The sequence below is a fragment of the Phaseolus vulgaris genome, chromosome 4 (assembly GCF_051622355.1).
Source record: "Phaseolus vulgaris cultivar YP4 chromosome 4, ASM5162235v1, whole genome shotgun sequence".
Lineage (NCBI taxonomy): Eukaryota > Viridiplantae > Streptophyta > Magnoliopsida > Fabales > Fabaceae > Phaseolus > Phaseolus vulgaris.
Window position 1 is genome coordinate 41,684,729 of NC_143501.1, and position 17,530 is coordinate 41,702,258.

The 17,530-nt window shown below is 33.7% G+C and overlaps 1 protein-coding gene across 4 annotated transcripts; it reads right to left on the bottom strand.

Annotated features, from left to right (window-relative positions):
- Positions 1-1,860: 1,860 nt before the first annotated feature.
- Positions 1,861-5,656, bottom strand: LOC137837619 (Oxoglutarate/iron-dependent oxygenase). 4 transcript variants are annotated; one of them, XR_016520401.1, is made up of 7 exons: positions 5,385-5,652; positions 4,058-4,176; positions 3,838-3,895; positions 3,688-3,744; positions 2,882-2,939; positions 2,616-2,788; positions 1,861-2,521 (listed from the first exon to the last, which is right to left on the bottom strand). XR_016520401.1 is itself a non-coding variant. In XM_068646680.2 (7 exons), the coding sequence occupies exons 1-7, from the start codon at positions 5,450-5,452 to the stop codon at positions 2,168-2,170; spliced, it is 882 nt and encodes a 293-aa protein (XP_068502781.2). In that variant the 5' UTR covers positions 5,453-5,656; the 3' UTR covers positions 1,861-2,167. The 4 variants fall into 4 exon arrangements, 2 of the variants coding, with proteins under 2 accessions (XP_068502781.2, XP_068502780.2); XR_016520400.1 differs by having other exon boundaries at positions 4,058-4,179; positions 5,385-5,629; XM_068646680.2 differs by having other exon boundaries at positions 4,063-4,176; positions 5,385-5,656.
- Positions 5,657-17,530: the final 11,874 nt, after the last annotated feature.

Genomic DNA, 17,530 nt, shown 5'->3' on the forward strand with positions numbered 1-17,530 from the left:
CTTTGTGTACTTCAAGAGGTTGTCTTCAAACCAGAATCAAACTCCTTTGCTGAAATTTTGAAGAGTGGATGTCCTTTTAGCAATTTTAAGATTGACGTGCTGGAGCTGTCACAAAACAATAGGCACGGTTGGGGGAATATGGTTTTTTGGCTGGGATGAATTGTGTTTTTGTCCCCATATAGTTTGATGGCACCATATTGTTTCTTTGTTGATTGTTCTTTTGGTGTGGTTTAGTTTCTTGGGCACTTTGCTGGAAGTGTGCTTTGTTTTTAGTAGTTATTTAGGACATGTTATTGCATTCCTTTTGCAGGTGAGAGTCTTGTATGTGCTCCAAATTCTTGTACACGGGTTGGGACACCCCTAAAGTGTCCCTCTTTTAATTTCATTAATTCTTTGCCAAAAAAAAAATGAAAGGAAGGGCATTAAGTCACCTAGAACACAACAATTTGAGATAGAGAAATAGAGTAAGTCATTCTTGTTCTTTCAGAAAACAACAACTATAAGTTCCTTTAAATTTATTCACTATTTGCTGAAATTTTGATAACTGGTTTGAAACACTTAGATTTTTCATTTTGAACAGTTGGATTGTTGATACGAGATATTTAATTCATATAATATCTATGTATTTGGGATATTTTATCTTTTGTATTCTCTATTTGTGAGTTTTATTGTTTTGTGTACTTGATTCAGACTTTTTTTTAACCTTTTGTTGATAATAGTAGAACTGTTTTTGTGATTTTACCCTTGAGGTTTTTATATTAAAATATTAACATCTTTGTTTATGATTTATTATTATTATTGTTAATGTTATTTTCGAAGCATTAACTATTAAAGTGTGTTATGTATTGTTATTATGTTGTTGTTTTTATCAATTTCATTAGTGAGCAATTAAGCTTATCACCATGGTGAGACACAAATCTTAATATAGAATACTAATTTTTTACTCTTAAAGAACTGATTAGAAGACAAAATACATATTCTTTTAGTATAAAAAACTATATAACAAATTTATTTGTACTCCACAAATCCTAATAATTATGATTAATCTTTAATAATTATTATTCTTATTTGGACTAAAATTATCTCTTCATACTTTTGAACTGTGATAATTATGATTTTATGAACCCCAAACAATTTCTTAAAGAGTTTGTTATAGGGAATTTATTTATACTCATAAATTGTTTTTCTTAATTTTAAATCATAACTATTATTATTATTATTTTAATAATATGAATATTTTAATGTTAGTTTCTTAATCAATTATTTAACTGAATAAACTAAATCTTGAAAATTTTTATTATTAAATAAATTTTAGGTGGCGCACAATTTATATTTATATTATATATATATATATATGTGTGAGTTTTTAAAGAATTTTTGCAATTATTTATTATTGGAACAAAACTAAGTATTTTTTAATTAAAATTAATATGAGACTGGGAGGATTAAAAAAGTATTAAGGACCACACAAAAAAATTCAAAAAATTCTTGTAAGGAATATTTTATTGGAGATTTCTTATTCTGATTAAAATTATCTCTTCTAATTATAGTTTGTGTTAGTTAGTGAATTTTTTTTTAGGAATATTTATATAAATGTTATAAAAATAGAATAACATTGTTATATCTCTACTATAAAGGAGTGTCTTATCGTTGCACATTTCTCAGATATTAAGTGTATATATATATGGGGGAAGAACAAAAAAAGGTAAACATTGAAGATTAAGATTAAGATTTTTTAAATAAGTTTAAGAACAAAAGTTACAATGAATAGCTTTCATGTCACCGATTGTAATTTGGATTGTGTCACTTAAGTGTAAGAATACAAAGCAAAGTATTAGGAGATAATCATACATTACCAAATCATTAAACAGTAAAACTTATTCTTATAGAGTATATTTTTTTATCAATATACGTCAACACTCAATCATCACTAAGGATATTTAAAAAAAAAATACATCGAAATTGAAATCTAAACCCTGTCATTCCCAATTTCCTATACACTGTTTTGAGCACCTTTAGATGCGCAACTCAAGAACAAGACAAAATTTTCAAGAAAAAATGGTGATAATTCCACATGTATTTCTCTATCTACAGCGATAATAGGAAGGGGTAAAGAACATAATGGTGAATATTTATACGAACAGAAAGTGTAAAAATCAACTTGTGATCAGCATGCATTACAACTTTTCCTACACGTACCATAATAATCAGGAGATCCAATCATGAACACAGGGTTTCTTTGACATTCTCCCTTGGCTGCCCAAGCAGGACAACTGTCATCTTGATCAGTGCATTCATCATCATCTAATATGGCTGAGACCTTGCCTCTGCTAATTGGTTTCGCATAGAAGTATTTGATTGCAGACCACATGTCCCTTTCAAGCACAGGGCATCTAGAATGAAAGCTACTCTTGTCTGGAGAAGCACTTGGGTGAAGAGAGAAAAACAGAATTGCATTCCCTTTTACTGGCTGGAGAGTCTTATTACTGTTACTGCAACTTGACCAGCTGCTACTCCTTGGCTGAGAATAATTTGACATGATTAGATGGTGAAGACAGATTCAGAAAGAGGTGAAAAGTGAACAGCACATAGAAGAAAAACTCAAATGGCCTTACCACTGATTCAGGAAAGAGAATTTGACCCCCTTGAGTAGAGTCTGAGAGATATAAAACAACTGTTGCCATTAAAGGTCCACTCAATTCCAGATTGGTTTTGTTTGTAAAATAATATAACGTTTGATCATTCTCCTCCGACACATATTGCATGACCTGCAAAGGCTTGCTGTTCTCTGGTGGGAAAGATTATCAACAAGCAAGACACTAATATATTAGTCTAGATGTAATAATCTGACAATAATGGCCTGAACTGACCAAATAGCTACCTTTAGGAAGGAAAGTCCAAATTGAAAGTCTTTCTTCAATCCTTGCAAGAATATCATCCTAACACACAATTTAAAACATCATCATAAGTCATGACGATGTCCAGAACACCATGTCAATATAGTAAAAAACTGTTCAGGTCAAGCAACAAGCTTTAAACGAATGCATTGGCTGAGATCCTTATTATGGAAAAAAAAATTAAAAGGTTTCAAGCTTTCTAGTTCAGTATAGGTGGTATGAAAAAGATCACAATTCTTTTATAACAATAAGGATACTTTTATGAACTTTTAAACTAACAGTTACAAACAGCAGAACAGTGAGCTAGAACCTTGAAGTGTATAGGAATAGATGCACTGTATAAGACACGTTTGGTTTTTCCCCAATTTCAGAATAAAATGTTGCTGAGAGTACAGGATTTTATCCAGAACTGATATTATCTTTTGAGAAAAAGGTAAAATCGACATTATTGTGGAAAAACCATAATTCAATACGTGTTTGATTGATTGAGTTTTGAAGGTTAAGAACTAATAGAGGAAAATGTGCAAGAACAAAGTAATGCGATAGCATATCAGACTTGGACCACTTCGTAAAAAAGCTTTTGGATTCAATCAAATCAATCTAATTTAGAAAAGAAACAAACAAAAAAGGGAAAGGCTTGTATTGTGTGAGGCATAGCAGTAGTAACAATAGTTAGAAACAGAATTGGGTCTTAAACCAAAAAAGTTCAAATATAAATCAACTAAGGACAGAACCTAATTTTGCTAAATACTAGTTTGTACTACTAGGTCCGGAAAAAGTTCAAACTCACTTCCATCTCCAAGGAAGTTCCACCATTCCCTGAGGATTTTTCTTTCTCAGCATATGCCTGAGAAAAAAAAACACAGATGATTAAAATTAAAAATTATCCCAAGTACAAGAAACCCATACAAAAACCATCTCAAACAGAAACATATCTTACCAAAGAAATAAGGTATTCACACTCTTTGTCAGACAAAAAACCTTTGTACAGAAAAACCCTACAGCAAGAGGGGCAACAATACATCAGAGTTCGAAAAATTGAAAGAAATAAAAAAAGGCTGGTAAATAAGCAAACAAATAAAAAATATATAATAGAAAATTTGCATAGCTTCAGCAGTAATACAATCACTAATGATATAAGGGAAAGTTCTAGAAAGTACCTGACCTTGGTTGCCAAGAGATTTGGACAACACGTGATGGGTTGATACTGTTGGAATAATGAACTGGGCGCTCTAACATCTGTAATGCAATTTTCTCCTTGTTCCTTAATTCCTTCCTACTGCTGATGCAAATTAACAATGTGAACAACATAAAACATTCTGATTAGTAACTAGTAAATAGTAAAATACAACATCAGTCATGAATAATCGGAATTAAATCCTTCCCCTGGTTATCTAGTTTTCAAAAACAAGATCCATTACGGGAAAACTAATGGGAAGAAAAACATAAAGGCCAGTTATTTGAGAAAATGTCTACTTTCATTTTGAATTTTTACAGACAACTACAAAAATTTTACTTTATTTTGACTTTGATTCTGATATAAACTTTTTCTGGATGAACCTAGGGTATGTCCTGATCAGGAGCTAGAGACTAACCACTCAAGATAATGAATAAGAGGAGATCATTTCTCTGAAAGATATATTTCCCGCACACACCTGGAAATAGAATTCTTGATAGCATACTTTAAGGGCTATGACTATTCTTCAACCATACATCACCATGTTGGCTGATTTAAACTATTTGTAAAGTTAAACTCTTAAAAATAGGTGGGGGAAAAGGCCACACTTAATTATTCACACAAAAAAAGAAATGGAAATGAAAGTTTCTCGAACTAGTCAGCCTTGCAGTAACTTCACAAACCTTTGGCATAACTTGCATTGCTAATTAGCCCCCCAAATAATGTTACTACCTATTATTAATATTAGACAAATTACAGCCATATGAGATTTAATTGAATTTCACTCTAATTAACTTTTCTTAATTTCTATATCAAAAAAAAAATTGAATAGCCTTTTTACCAACCCAGATCTCCGATTTCTTATTCTCGTTATTGGAGATCCCACATTAACCCATTGCCTTACAAACCAATCTTGTAAGATGGGTTAAGTCTAAATCCAAATTCTAAATTTATATAAGAGTTCATCTTAACTATTATTATTGTGGAACCACATTTGAACTATTATCATAGCCACTCCAAAGTCTAGTATCATAAGAATTCTGATTAAACTTTAACAGGACTAAATTGTAACAAAATTGTAGGAAATAGAAAAAACGGTTATACGTTGTCTTGTTTTGGAGATTTCTCACGATAAATGATATAATCAAATAAAAGCATGTAAATGATACTTTAGAAGCCATATTTTATAGGAATGAATGAGAAACAAATCCAAAAAGTAAAAATTGTCCTTAAACTTTAAAGTACTTAGTTGTAACAAAATTACAGCAAAAACAATGAAAAGAAAGAGACGGGGGTATTCAGCAATTTACCTGTTTGAAAGAGAAGTGCCAATTACGAAGAACACGAGCAGGGCGAGAAGAAGGGAGACAGAAGCCATTGGGATTGGTGAATAGGAAGAAGCGTTGAGAATCGGAATTGGAAATGAAAGCAAGAAAAGTGCTTATGCAAACGCGATTTCTGTGTGCATCGATAACGCGTAATTGGAAATTTCCAATTGGCAGCGATGAGATATGATGCCGTTCATCGTGATTTTGCTTCTCTTCGCAGTTTCCTTTTCTTTTCTGTTATTCTTCACCTAATTTCACACTTCCATTACTCTCTTTTATTTATTACTGTCTCCATTCTCATTCATAAAAAAATTTAATTACCTTTTACTTCATTTAATATTTTCGTGATATAAATATAAATAATTTTTCAATACAACAACATCATTATTATAATTTTTTTATGAGAAAAACATTTAAATGCTCCAACCATTAACCAAGGATCCAAGTGGTATTACATATATGTGTATTAAGTTCTTTAAAAATATTTAAAAAATAAATAAATCATATAAAGAAATAAACTTTTTGTAAAAGTTTGATTAGAAGAGTTTTTCTATAAATTATCTTAGAAAAAAATTGAAGTTTAATTCCTTATAAATTAAAATTAATTTATGTACAAATTAATAATAAAAATTTAAGAATTTCTTTAAGATAATTCATAAATAATTTAATTTCAATTTACGAAAAAACTGCCTTTTATTTGTTTTTTCTCCTATAAGAAAAAATCCTCAAAACATACTCATTCTTGTATATAGTTGTAAATAATAAATTTATTAAATATTATGCTAAAAGTTATTAAGGAGTAGTTGATATTGTAAAATACAATATATGTTTATTAAACTCCTTAAGATTTGAGTGGATTATTAAACTAGAATAAGTATTAATTCGCATCTTAATAATTTAACCATGATGTTCTCTAAGTGTTATTTTCTTTACTAACTAATATCAAAATAGAAATAGTTAAATGCATATTATCTTAATAATTTAAATATATTTTTAATGTTTATTAATGTAACACTTCATAGATACATCTGATTATTATACTACAAGTTTTACGTTCTAATTTTTTTTATACAATATTAGAGTTTTTCAAAACATTCCTAATACATTATTAGGACTTATAGAAATACAAATATTTACAATTCATAGCTAAAAAAAAACTCTAAAGCCTTCGAGATTTCATGCACCTGTATGATCATCTTTGTCCGTGTACATAGTACAATCATCACAATTCAAACACAATAAAAAATAAGGGTAAACTAATAAAAATAAAATCTTATAATATACATAATTCAATCAAAAGAGCAAACCAAATTACATGATCAATTTCTCAATTATTCAATCTTCTTCAAATCCCAACATAAAACAATCACATAAATCTCACATGGATCTACACATCCTGAATATTCACCAAACAGAATAACAATTAACGTCTTCCAGAAGACTCATATCAAGTATGTCTTATCGGAGACTAATACCTGATCTACTATCCAAGACTTAGATTGTCAGCGAATACTAAAGAGAGGATCAAGGTAAGTTCAATACAACCCAAGTTGTGCATCTCATATGTCACAATGTGCATGAACTACCCCATTAGTTTCTCACTACGTGATATCTTACTTTATGTGACTTAGATCACAAGTAAAGCTAGGAGATCTCTGTTATCACATAGATATCAACACTTAATACACAAACAAACATCAGTTCATACATTATCTCAAATGTATGAATTCAATTTCATACAATTTTCATCATACAATATCATTCAAAACGCAATCCACAACATTTCAAAATCTATTTAACATTTAAAAAACAACACTTAAATACTAAACCATCAAAAAAATTGTACATCAATCATGGGAATCACTCCAAAATTTAGAAACCTAGAGCAAGTTATCCAAATATTATCAAATTCTAGCATGAGTTTAATCAAGTTGAGAAAAACACTTTTCTCAATTGACCCCACTAAGATTGATGACTAAATATAGAGAAAAATAGAGAACAAATGATCTTTAGAAAAAAAAATGAACTTACTATATTTAAAAATCTGATTAGAGTAGAAATATCTCCTAATTTCTCAACTACAACATGACGTGATCAAATTCCGAAATAGATGAAGTATGGGAGAGAAAATGAAAATAAAAAAAATAAAAATTAGGAGAGTGAGAAAGAAAGTTGCGTGAAAGTTTGCTTTTTTTTTTTTTTCACACCGTTACTATTAACACTATTTTGGTTTCCCATGAATGTATTTTTTTCATTAGAAGTTAGAAGTGTGTGGGATAAATAAAATTTTTAGTTTCACGAGAATTTAAGTTGAGAATGTTTTATTTATGTTTTAAAAAATAACATTCTAAAAATGTATTCGTGGGAAATGTTTTTCTAGTTAAGTTTTTTTTAAAAATTGTGCAATGGAAGAAGAAAAATCTAAGTTGTCTAAACTGATTTTTTTTCTCATAATATAATATCATATTACTCTTTTTAAATTTAAAGTGACAAATATTCTCTGGATATAGTTTTCTTTTAAACATTCTCAAACACTATGCATAAAAATAAAAAATATTTATCTATGACGGGATTCACTTTTTTAGTGTACACATTTTATTTTCTAATATAATATTAAAAATTAATATATTTAATAATTATTTATATTGTATTGAAAATTTGAATTTTAAAACATTTAGAGAAATTTGAATTTGAAAAAAAAAATCCATTTTCTCACAATTTTACTCTTTAAATATCTAATTTTTTATATTCAAATACTTCTTCCCAATAAAAAAAATCACCTATAAATAAAATAAAATTACATACAACAAAATTAGAAAAAATATTTATTTTTCTAATAATTTTTAATAAAATATATTTTTATAATTTAATAATATATTTTTATTTCAATAATTATTTTAATAATAATAATTTTTTGTCAAAAATGTCATTATTGATCTTTTGAAAAAATAATTTATTTAATTATTTAATTAAATAAATAAATAATTATTTTTATTTCAAAATAATTAAATAACATCTCTTTCGATTACATCTATAATAATATATATAAGCGTGCGATAAAATATTATGCAAAAAAATAATAAAAGGAGTTTTATATATATTAAAATCACCGTATCCCGTTATTTTTTCAAGTATATTTCTATATATATAAAAAGATTCCAATTTTATCCTTGAAATTTGTTTTCTGAATCCGCATTTGTGTGCAAACTGGTGTATCTTTTCCTTGAGAAAATAATTATTGTAGGATACCGGCCATACGACCAACATTGACCGATCAACACAATCAAAATTGTTACGTCTAAACAAGATTAATAAGACTAATCAATGTTCAAATATTAGATAATAGATTCTTAAGTATAACCCAACTTCCTAATGCGCACCAATAACAAAGAGTTCATGGTAATTATATAAATAGGCATAAATTCCAAGAATCAGGTACGTCATCATACAATATTAATAGCATCGAGTGTCGAATACTAAGTTCTCACTTGAGCGTCGGAGTGCCTTTTGCAGGTACCATCCGAGTCTGGAGTTCACGTAAATGAAAGGAGAGTGAGGAGCCCGCTTTGAGAGGAACGAAGGAAAAGCTGATCGACCGACCGATGAGTGTTTGAATCGTTCTCGGTCTTCGTCTTCAACTTCCTCGGCAGAAGTCCACGACACCACATTCTTCAAGGCTTCTAGGACGTCAAAGGGCACTAGTCGACCCTCATAAACGTCTTTAGTAGCGTCAAATGTACCGACTGGTGGTGGCTCGTTGTAGAACAGGTGGGCATGTTGGACGGCCTGGTCGAAGCTTTCGCCCAACATCACCAAGGTATCATCTTGGATCTTGTCAAGCTCGACTTCCACATAGGCTTTCTCGGTCTCCAGCACCGAGATCCTCGCTTTGGACTCCTCTAGGGCTTTCTTCAGTTCAGCCACCTCAACCGTCTTCTCCCTTTCTATCCTCTCCAGCTTGGCCGCCCTAGCCTCGGCCAACTTGAGTTCGGCCCCAGCTTTAGCCATTATGGACTCGAAGGTCGAGACCGCCTCCAAATATGACTATAGTGAGCTGGAGGTCTCGGTCAACTCATGTTCAAGTCGCAAGATCTCCTCGACCCTCCGGCCTTGGACGTTAGTGGCCAGTCAGATCATGACGAGACCAGTGCATTGCATCTCAATGCCGACCAAGAGCAAATCCTCCTCGGGGACGGTATCTAGAAGGTTTTTAGCAGTCGAAGACAGACCGACCTGGACACTCCTTGAGAATTGGAGATCGCCCCCAAGAAGAGCCAAAGGGGCCATGGGAGCTTTGGGGGTAGGAGCGACGACAACAGCATGACCGAAAACACCGATTGGTGAAATGGACCCCAGGCGAATGGGAAAGCGAGGAGGCAGACGCCTCAGGGTAGCACTGTTGGAGCCTTCCTTCCTTTTTCTTTTTCTACCCTGTCGGCAGCAGTTGAAGGACCAGCTCCGAAAGAGGAGGGGTTGTTGACCGCAACTGTTTCAATACTGCCTTTGCCTCGACCCCTCTCGAGGGATTTGGCACGAAAGGCAACCACAGTATTGCCCGACTGAGGAACCTCTTTAGTCATAATATCTACATTAAGAAAATATACATAACTTAAGGACCATTCACCAACTGAGACAAAAAACAATGTAAACATACCCTGATAGTCCGTTTATCGTTGAGACGACATGTACACAGTTAACAACTTTCGTGTGGGAAGCCTTCGAGGGAACTTGTCAAAAAGAGAATAAATATCTTGCTCCTCGAAACTCGGAGTTGAACAAGGCCATTCCTTATACCGGGTAGGGTTCCTTGTCCAATATAAAGGGAACTTGGACTAACCGGCTTCATCAAAGAAAAGCCCCATGCCCTCGGGCTCAACAAAAGTTTTGAAGAACTTTCCTTTGAAATTTTTGCATGAGGTGGTGTAAGGATTAAACAAAATGTTACTCGATCGACTAATAAGCGTCAACAAGCTAACAGGCTCGTTCGGGTGAGAGGTATACTAACTTAAGAAGGAGGAAGGAGTCAGGGAGAGGCGGAAGGTTTGGAGCGAAGCCTAAGTAATTGGGTGGAGTTGAGAATGTTGATCAAGAGTGATCAAGAGCTTTGAAGAATCCAAATCCAAGATTTTTTTTATGAAAGACTGGTGTTGTTGTTGTGTGTGGGTGGGATCTGGGTAGAATAAAGTGTGATCCATTCCTTTGTTGAATCTAAAACTAATGTGAATTGAAACCTTTTTGAAATTAAATGTTTTTCCAACTAAGTGAAAAACAACCTGTTGTTTTATCGAATCAACTGGTTGTTTTGCTCTTAGAGGTTTTGAAAAAGGTTGAAAGTTGTTTGACTTGGTTGACTTAACTGTCAAACCAAATCAATCGGTTGTTTCGTGGCTTCAACCGATTGTTTCTTTGAAAATCCTAACAGAATTCAGTTTTGAATGGTGAATTTGTCTTAAATTATTTCTAACTTAATACGCTCATTCATTAAATGTTTTGACCAATCTTTGGAAAATATAAATAGTTTGTTATATGTTTTTGAAGGGTAAGAAACAGTTTTGAGAAATTCAGTTTGACAAATTTGATCTCAAGTTTTCAAGATTCACATCAAGCTTTGGATTTTCAAGTGAGAGTGGAATAGGATTGCAATTGTATTCTTTTCAGTTGAACTTTGATCAAGTGTAGTCCTCTCTCAATCTTCTGTATTTCTGTTGTTGTATTGCCAAGGAGTGTTGTGTGTTCTTGAGGTGTTCAAGATCAATACTCTTGGTGTGGTTTGCCAAAGGTAGTCTGTTTCTTGAGGGGTTCAAGGTTACTACTTTGGTGTGTGGTGTTTTGTAATCTGGTTTGATTGCTTAATGGATTACTCAGTGGTTTCTGGGAACTGGATGTAGCTCTTGTTGTAAGAGTGAACCAGTATAAATTGTTTGTGTGCATTTCTCTTTCTCTTATCTCTTTTAAATTTTGTTTTTAAGTTGTTTAAGATTTTTCTGGTATAAACAACCGATTGATTCGAAGAAACAACTGATTGTTTTTCTGTGTTTCACCTTAAAACAAATTGTGTTTTTGGCTAACTTGATTCCTCTTCTAGATTTCTTCACTGAGTTTCAAAAGTTTTCAAAAATCTCTTATAAACGATTCACCCCCACCTTGATACCAATGGACTGATGATGAAAATAAAAGAGCAAAGTTTGATTGCATTGCATAAAATATTATCACCTCTGCCTTAAATTCTAAAGAGTTTTTCAGGGTCTCAAAATGTGAATCTGCTAAGGAGATGTGGGATACACTTAAAGCAACTCATGAGAGTATCAATGAAGTAAAGAGAGCAAGGATAAGAAGTCAAGCAAGAAGGAAAAGAAAGCAAAATAAAAAAGGAGCAAATCTGTGTTTGATGGGCAAAATGGAAGATGATGTAAGTAGTGTAAGTTCTTGAACTTCTTTAAATACTGAAAACTATAGTCAATTGCTTCAAGGTTTTAAAGAAACTCATGAGGAAGCTAACCGATTGGCTCTCTTAAACAACCAATTGAAAGGGTTGAACAAATGGCTTGAAAATAGAGTCAAGGCACTAGAAGAAGAGTTAGAGAATTCAAAAACTGATTTTGAAAATCTTGAAATGCTTTACAAAAACTCTTCTTGCAAGTGTGACTCTCTTGTTTGTGAAAATTGTGAATCTTTTGAAAACAAGGTTCACTACCTTGTGAAAACTGTGGATAAGCTTTCAAAGGGTAAATCCAACTTTGAGAATGTCTTGGAATCTCAAAATTGTGTTTTTGGAAAAGCAGGATTAGGTTTTAATCCACAGAGTACGCAGAATAAGTTTTCAAAGTCTTTTTCAAAACTGCCAGAAAAACAACTGATTGAAAAATCGAAACAATCGGTTGTTACATGCTTTTATTGCATGAAAAGAGGCCACTCTATTAGATTCTATAGAATTAGGAAATATTTTGTTCCTAAAGGTATTATGAGATGGATTCCCAAAGATTCTGAGGTTCCCAGTGATAAATGTAATACAAAAGGACCCACTTTTGTAAGGGGACCAAATCTTGGTACTTTAATTTGTCTTTTGTAGGGAAATTTGATGGAAAACATGCAGTTGTTGATGGAGGAGGGCCAAGCACATCCCACCATGAAAGCCAAGACCCAAAGCTAGACCATGATGAGCGTCTAGACTCAAGGAAGGAGCGTCTAGGACGTGAAGAGGGGAGGCTACACATGGAGCGTCTAGGGGGAGGCCTAGACCGTCTAGGCCCAATTACAAGATCAATGGCTAAGCACATTCACACCCAATTGAATGAAGCCACGGATGGAAGAGAGAAAGCCTTGTACATGTTACATGGAGGCCCATTAGGGGTGCTTAGTAATTAGAGTAGTGTAGAAAACATAATTGAGTGAACATTCTAGAATATCTTTTTTGTTTGGCCGGTCATGAGCATGTGCCATGTGCCTTGTCATTCTTGCATTTCATTTGGCTCTCATTTCAGTTACACTTAGCTTAGCTTTTACGGTTCTATAGCCTATAAATAGGAAGGCTATCTCTTGTATTTTCCAAGTTTATTGTGAGTAAAGTTATGCTGCCATTTTGTGCCAAGCTTTGCTTCTCCCTAGAACTCTAGGCTCTAAACTTCACATCCTTCACCTTTCCTTGGGTTGGTCGAACCTCCCTATGTTCATACCTATCATGCACCTTCAAGATCAACATCACTCTTAGGACGATCTTGCACACACTCATACATAGCTTCCGCACCATATCTTACATGATTCAAGAAGACCTTTATGAAATTTGCCATCATTTGGTATCATGAGCTTGGGTTCTTCAAGATGAGTTGCTTTTGGTCTTTTCATTTCTAGTTCTTCTTTATTTCATGTTGTTCATCTTATTTCCATAATTGTCTTGCTATTTTTTGCATTTTAATTTGTTTTGGTGTGCTTTTTGGAAGATCCAACCGAAGCACTTTTGTTCAATTGATCTTGAACAATTTCTTGTGCAATTTGTGATATGATTCCATACACCTTTGAGTTGTTGTTTTCTTTTAGGCTTTTGAGTCTTTATTGCTTTCTTATTTGGTTCATATTATGCTTTTGAGTCTTTAATTTATGAATCTTATATGTTTTGTCAAGTCATGTTCATCCACAATGTCAACAATTCTTAGTAGTCTTTTATTTGGCTTGATTGTTTCTTGATTTTGGGTATCTTTAATTGCTTTGAATCTGCTGTTCTTTGATCTTTTGGTGCCTTTTTAATTTTAGTTTGAGTTCATATTGTGTTTAGATCCTACACAATTCTATTTCCCAAATTCCATTGTGTTTAAATTTTGGTATCTTGCTGTTTTTTTGTTTCCAGTTTCCAGAATCCCCTGTTTCACATTTTCTATGCTGGCTGTTTTGTTCCAGAAAAATATTTTCACTCATAGGAAAATTTTGATTCTCTGGAATATGCAAGTTTGAAGTGTTATAGAAAGGACAAAAAAATAATTAGTCCAAAAGAATCAACAGAAAAAAAAATGATAAATCTTTTAAAATCAGTGTGCAAATCTGAGGTGCTACAGCTGGCGTAACTGAACACCAAAATTGCAAAATTTATTAAAAACAATTGGTGCATGCGTTTTGAGTGATTCCAAAGCCACATTTTAGCTAAGATCTTGAATATCTTGCATATCAAATTTCAGAATCATATCTTAAAAACAAAGCTCAGCATAAATTGGGGAAAAACACGTTTCTGGCCCACAACATTTTCCAGTGGTGCTGTTTTTTTTTATTTGGTCATCTAATTCTAGTGCCATTCTTAGGATTCTTTTGTGTGCCTACCTTTATTTTGGTACCTTTTATTTGCTTGCTTAATATTTCTTGGACCTCTTTCTAGTTGTCATAATCTAACTCCTTTTGGTGGTACTGTTTTATTCAATTAAATTGTTTCTTGCTTTTGTTCTTTGACCTCTAATTTGGTGCTGGAATTTATTTCTCCTTTGGTGCTTAATTTAATGGAAACTTGACTTGGGTAAGCTCTAGTCTTTTGATAGGTGCTGGAATTGGAGAATTAAAACCTTCATTCTAAGGGGAAACAAAGCCAAGGCCGAAACAAGCTTTCTTGAAAAACACAACAAACACTTGGAGGGCCAACAAGCAAAGACAACAAGGAAGTGCATTTAGCAAAAAAAGGATCAACAAAGGGAGTTTTCTTAATTTCCTTGCAACTTAATTTGTGTTAATTACCTCTTAATTACGATTTAGACGGTGAGTGTGTCTTCAAGGGCTCAAAGTGTCCAAGAAGCCTCACCTAGGGCCGACTAGTATAGAATTCTTAATTAGCAATTGTTAAATTGTTTGTAATTGCCTTTTCTTTTGCTTAGTTAGTGACACTTTGCATGCTTATTTTGTTAAGTTTGTGATAAATCGTCTAGCTTTGTTGATTAATTAGCATACATTGTTTTCTTGCATTGAAAAAAAAAAAAGTTTTGATTTCTCAACTTAATTGTGTTCTAAGTAGTTTACTAAGAGGAAGTTTTGTGTGAAGACATTGAGGGATAGTTTTTGGCTAAGGCAAAGGCTTGGTACTTAAGTAGTCCTTTGTGACTCACCTCCCTTACCTGGAAAAGTACCTTCTTTGACTTTCCTAAATTTCCTTAAGGTAAAACACTTATATACACAAAAACTTTAGTCATGTCTTCTCCTCCTCACTCTCCAAAGTCTATTGAAAGTGAAGTCAAATCTATAAAATCTCTTTTAAAAGAAGTTTCACAAGCTGTACAAATGATTTCTTTTAGACAATTGGAGAATGAGAATAAAATCAATGAATTGGCTAAAGCCCAAGAGGAGAAATCCCAAAAATCACAAAAATCAAAGAAAACTCATACTCATGCATCTAGGAGTAATGAGTCTCTAGGGGAGGGAAGCCTTAGAATTAATGACTACTACCAACCACCCCCTAGAAGGAATAGGCAAAGGGAGCAAGAGGTGCCAAGGGAAACTAGAGTAGACCTACCTCATTTTCATGGTAAGGAAAATGTAGAAATCTATCTAGATTGGGAGATGAAGGTAGAACAACTCTTTGCTTGCCATAGGGTAAGTGAGGAACGTAAGGTACCCTTAGCCGCCCTTAGCTTCCAAGGGAACGTCATGTATTGGTGGACCTCTCTCGAAAGAGAAAGGCGTCTTCATAGGGAACCTCCCATTACATATTGGAATGACCTTAGGGGAGCCCTAAGACGCCGACACATACCTTCCTACTACCATAGGGAGTTGATGGACAAGCTCCAAAGACTCCAACAAAAAAACATGAGTGTGGAAAAGTATAGACAAAAAATGGAGCTCTACATGATGAGAGCATCCATTAGAGAAGAGGAGGATACCACAATAGCTAGGTTCCTTAGTGGCCTATCACTTGAGATAAGAGATAGAGTGGAGCTCTTACCTTACCAAGACTTGAATGACTTGGTTCAACTTTGCATTAAAGTTGAACAACAAATCTTACGCAAAACGTCAAGTCAAAAGGTGAGCCCTTACTCTAACTTTTATCCCAAGAAAGAGTTTAGAAGGGAGGGTAGTACATCAAAAGAAAAACCAAAAGAACCTACCAAACCTTTCACCAAAGAAACCTCCACCCCACCCATCCGAGCTAGAGATGTCAAGTGTTTCAAGTGCTATGGTAGAGGGCATGTGCAAGCACAATGTCCAAACCAAAGGACTTTGTTTCTTAAGGGTGTAGATGAATACACTAGTGGCGAGGATGAGCCTAGTGAGAGAGAGAGGAGGGGGGAGAGGATAAGAGGGTAGCTCCACTAGAGGGAGAATTGCTTATGATTAGGAGAACCCTCAACAATCACCCTAGCACATCCATTGAAACACAAAGAGAGAACATATTTCATACAAGATGCAATGTTTTAGAAAACATATGCTCTCTCATTGTGGATAGTGGATCTAGTTGCAATTGTTGTAGTGTTAGGATGGTGGAGAAGCTTAAGCTACAAGTAGTTCCTCACCCAAAACCTTATAAACTTCAATGGCTTAATGAAAATGGGGAACTACATGTAGACAAGCAAGTGGAAATCAAGTTTTCCATAGGAAACTACAAAGATAAGGTTTTATGTGATGTAGTACCTATGGAAGCTTGTCATATCTTATTAGGGAGACCATGGCAATTTGATAAGAAAACCTTGCATGATGGTCTCACTAACGAGATTTCCTTCACCCACAAGTATAAAAAGTTTGTACTTAGTCCTTTACCACATTCTCAAGTGGTAAAAGACCAAATACAAATGAAGCAAAAGAGGGATGAGGAAAAGAAAAAAAAAAGAGCTAGAAAAAGAGAAAATCCTTAGGGATAGGAAGGTGTGGGAGAAGAGTGTTCCTTCCCACAAGGTTGGTCAACAAGAAAAGCCTTTTGAAAACGTTTTTGAAAATTTGCTTCTTGTTGAACAACCAAGCCTTATCTTTTGTAAAGGAGCACTTACATGCACTGTCACAAGTAGTGAACTTGTGAATTTACCTCCTCAAATAGAAAACCTTTTAAGTGAATTTGAAGATCTATTCTCTAATGAAGGTCCCATTGGGCTTCCTCCCCTTAGAGGTATAGAACATCAAATTGACTTCATTCCGGGGGCAAGCCTACCAAATAGGCCCGCTTATAGAACCAACCCCGAGGAGACAAAGGAGATAGAATCACAAGTTCAAGACTTGTTGGAGAAGGGTTGGGTTCAAAAGAGTCTAAGCCCTTGTGTTGTACCTGTCTTGTTGGTGCCCAAAAAGGATGGGAAATGGCGCATATGTTGTGATTGTCGAGCAATCAACAACATCACCATCAAGTATAGGCATCCAATCCCAAGACTTGACGATATGCTTGATGAATTACATGGGTCAAATCTATTCTCCAAAATTGCCCTTAAAAGTGGATATCACCAAATTCGAATCAAAGAGGGTGATGAGTGGAAAACCGCTTTTAAGACCAAATTTGGATTATATGAGTGGTTGGTGATGCCCTTTGGGCTTACTAATGCCCCAAGTACATTCATGAGGCTTATGAATCACACCTTGAGAGATTGTATAGGTAAATATGTAGTAGTTTATTTTGATGATATCTTAGTGTATAGTAAATCCCTAGAAGACCATCTAAGTCACCTTAGGGAAGTTCTTCT

What these genes read in the sequence shown, in the direction of transcription:
- LOC137837619 (XM_068646679.2), bottom strand. Translation starts at nt 5,452, where the DNA reads ATGGCTTCTGTCTCCCTTCTTCTCGCCCTGCTCGTGTTCTTCGTAATT. An exon ending in GGCACTTCTCTTTCAAACAG is followed by an intron (nt 4,180 to 5,384) that starts GTAAATTGCTGA and finishes AATTTGCATCAG; the next exon opens with CAGTAGGAAGGAATTAAGGA. An exon ending in TTGGACTTTCCTTCCTAAAG is followed by an intron (nt 2,789 to 2,881) that starts GTAGCTATTTGG and finishes CTTTCCCACCAG; the next exon opens with AGAACAGCAAGCCTTTGCAG.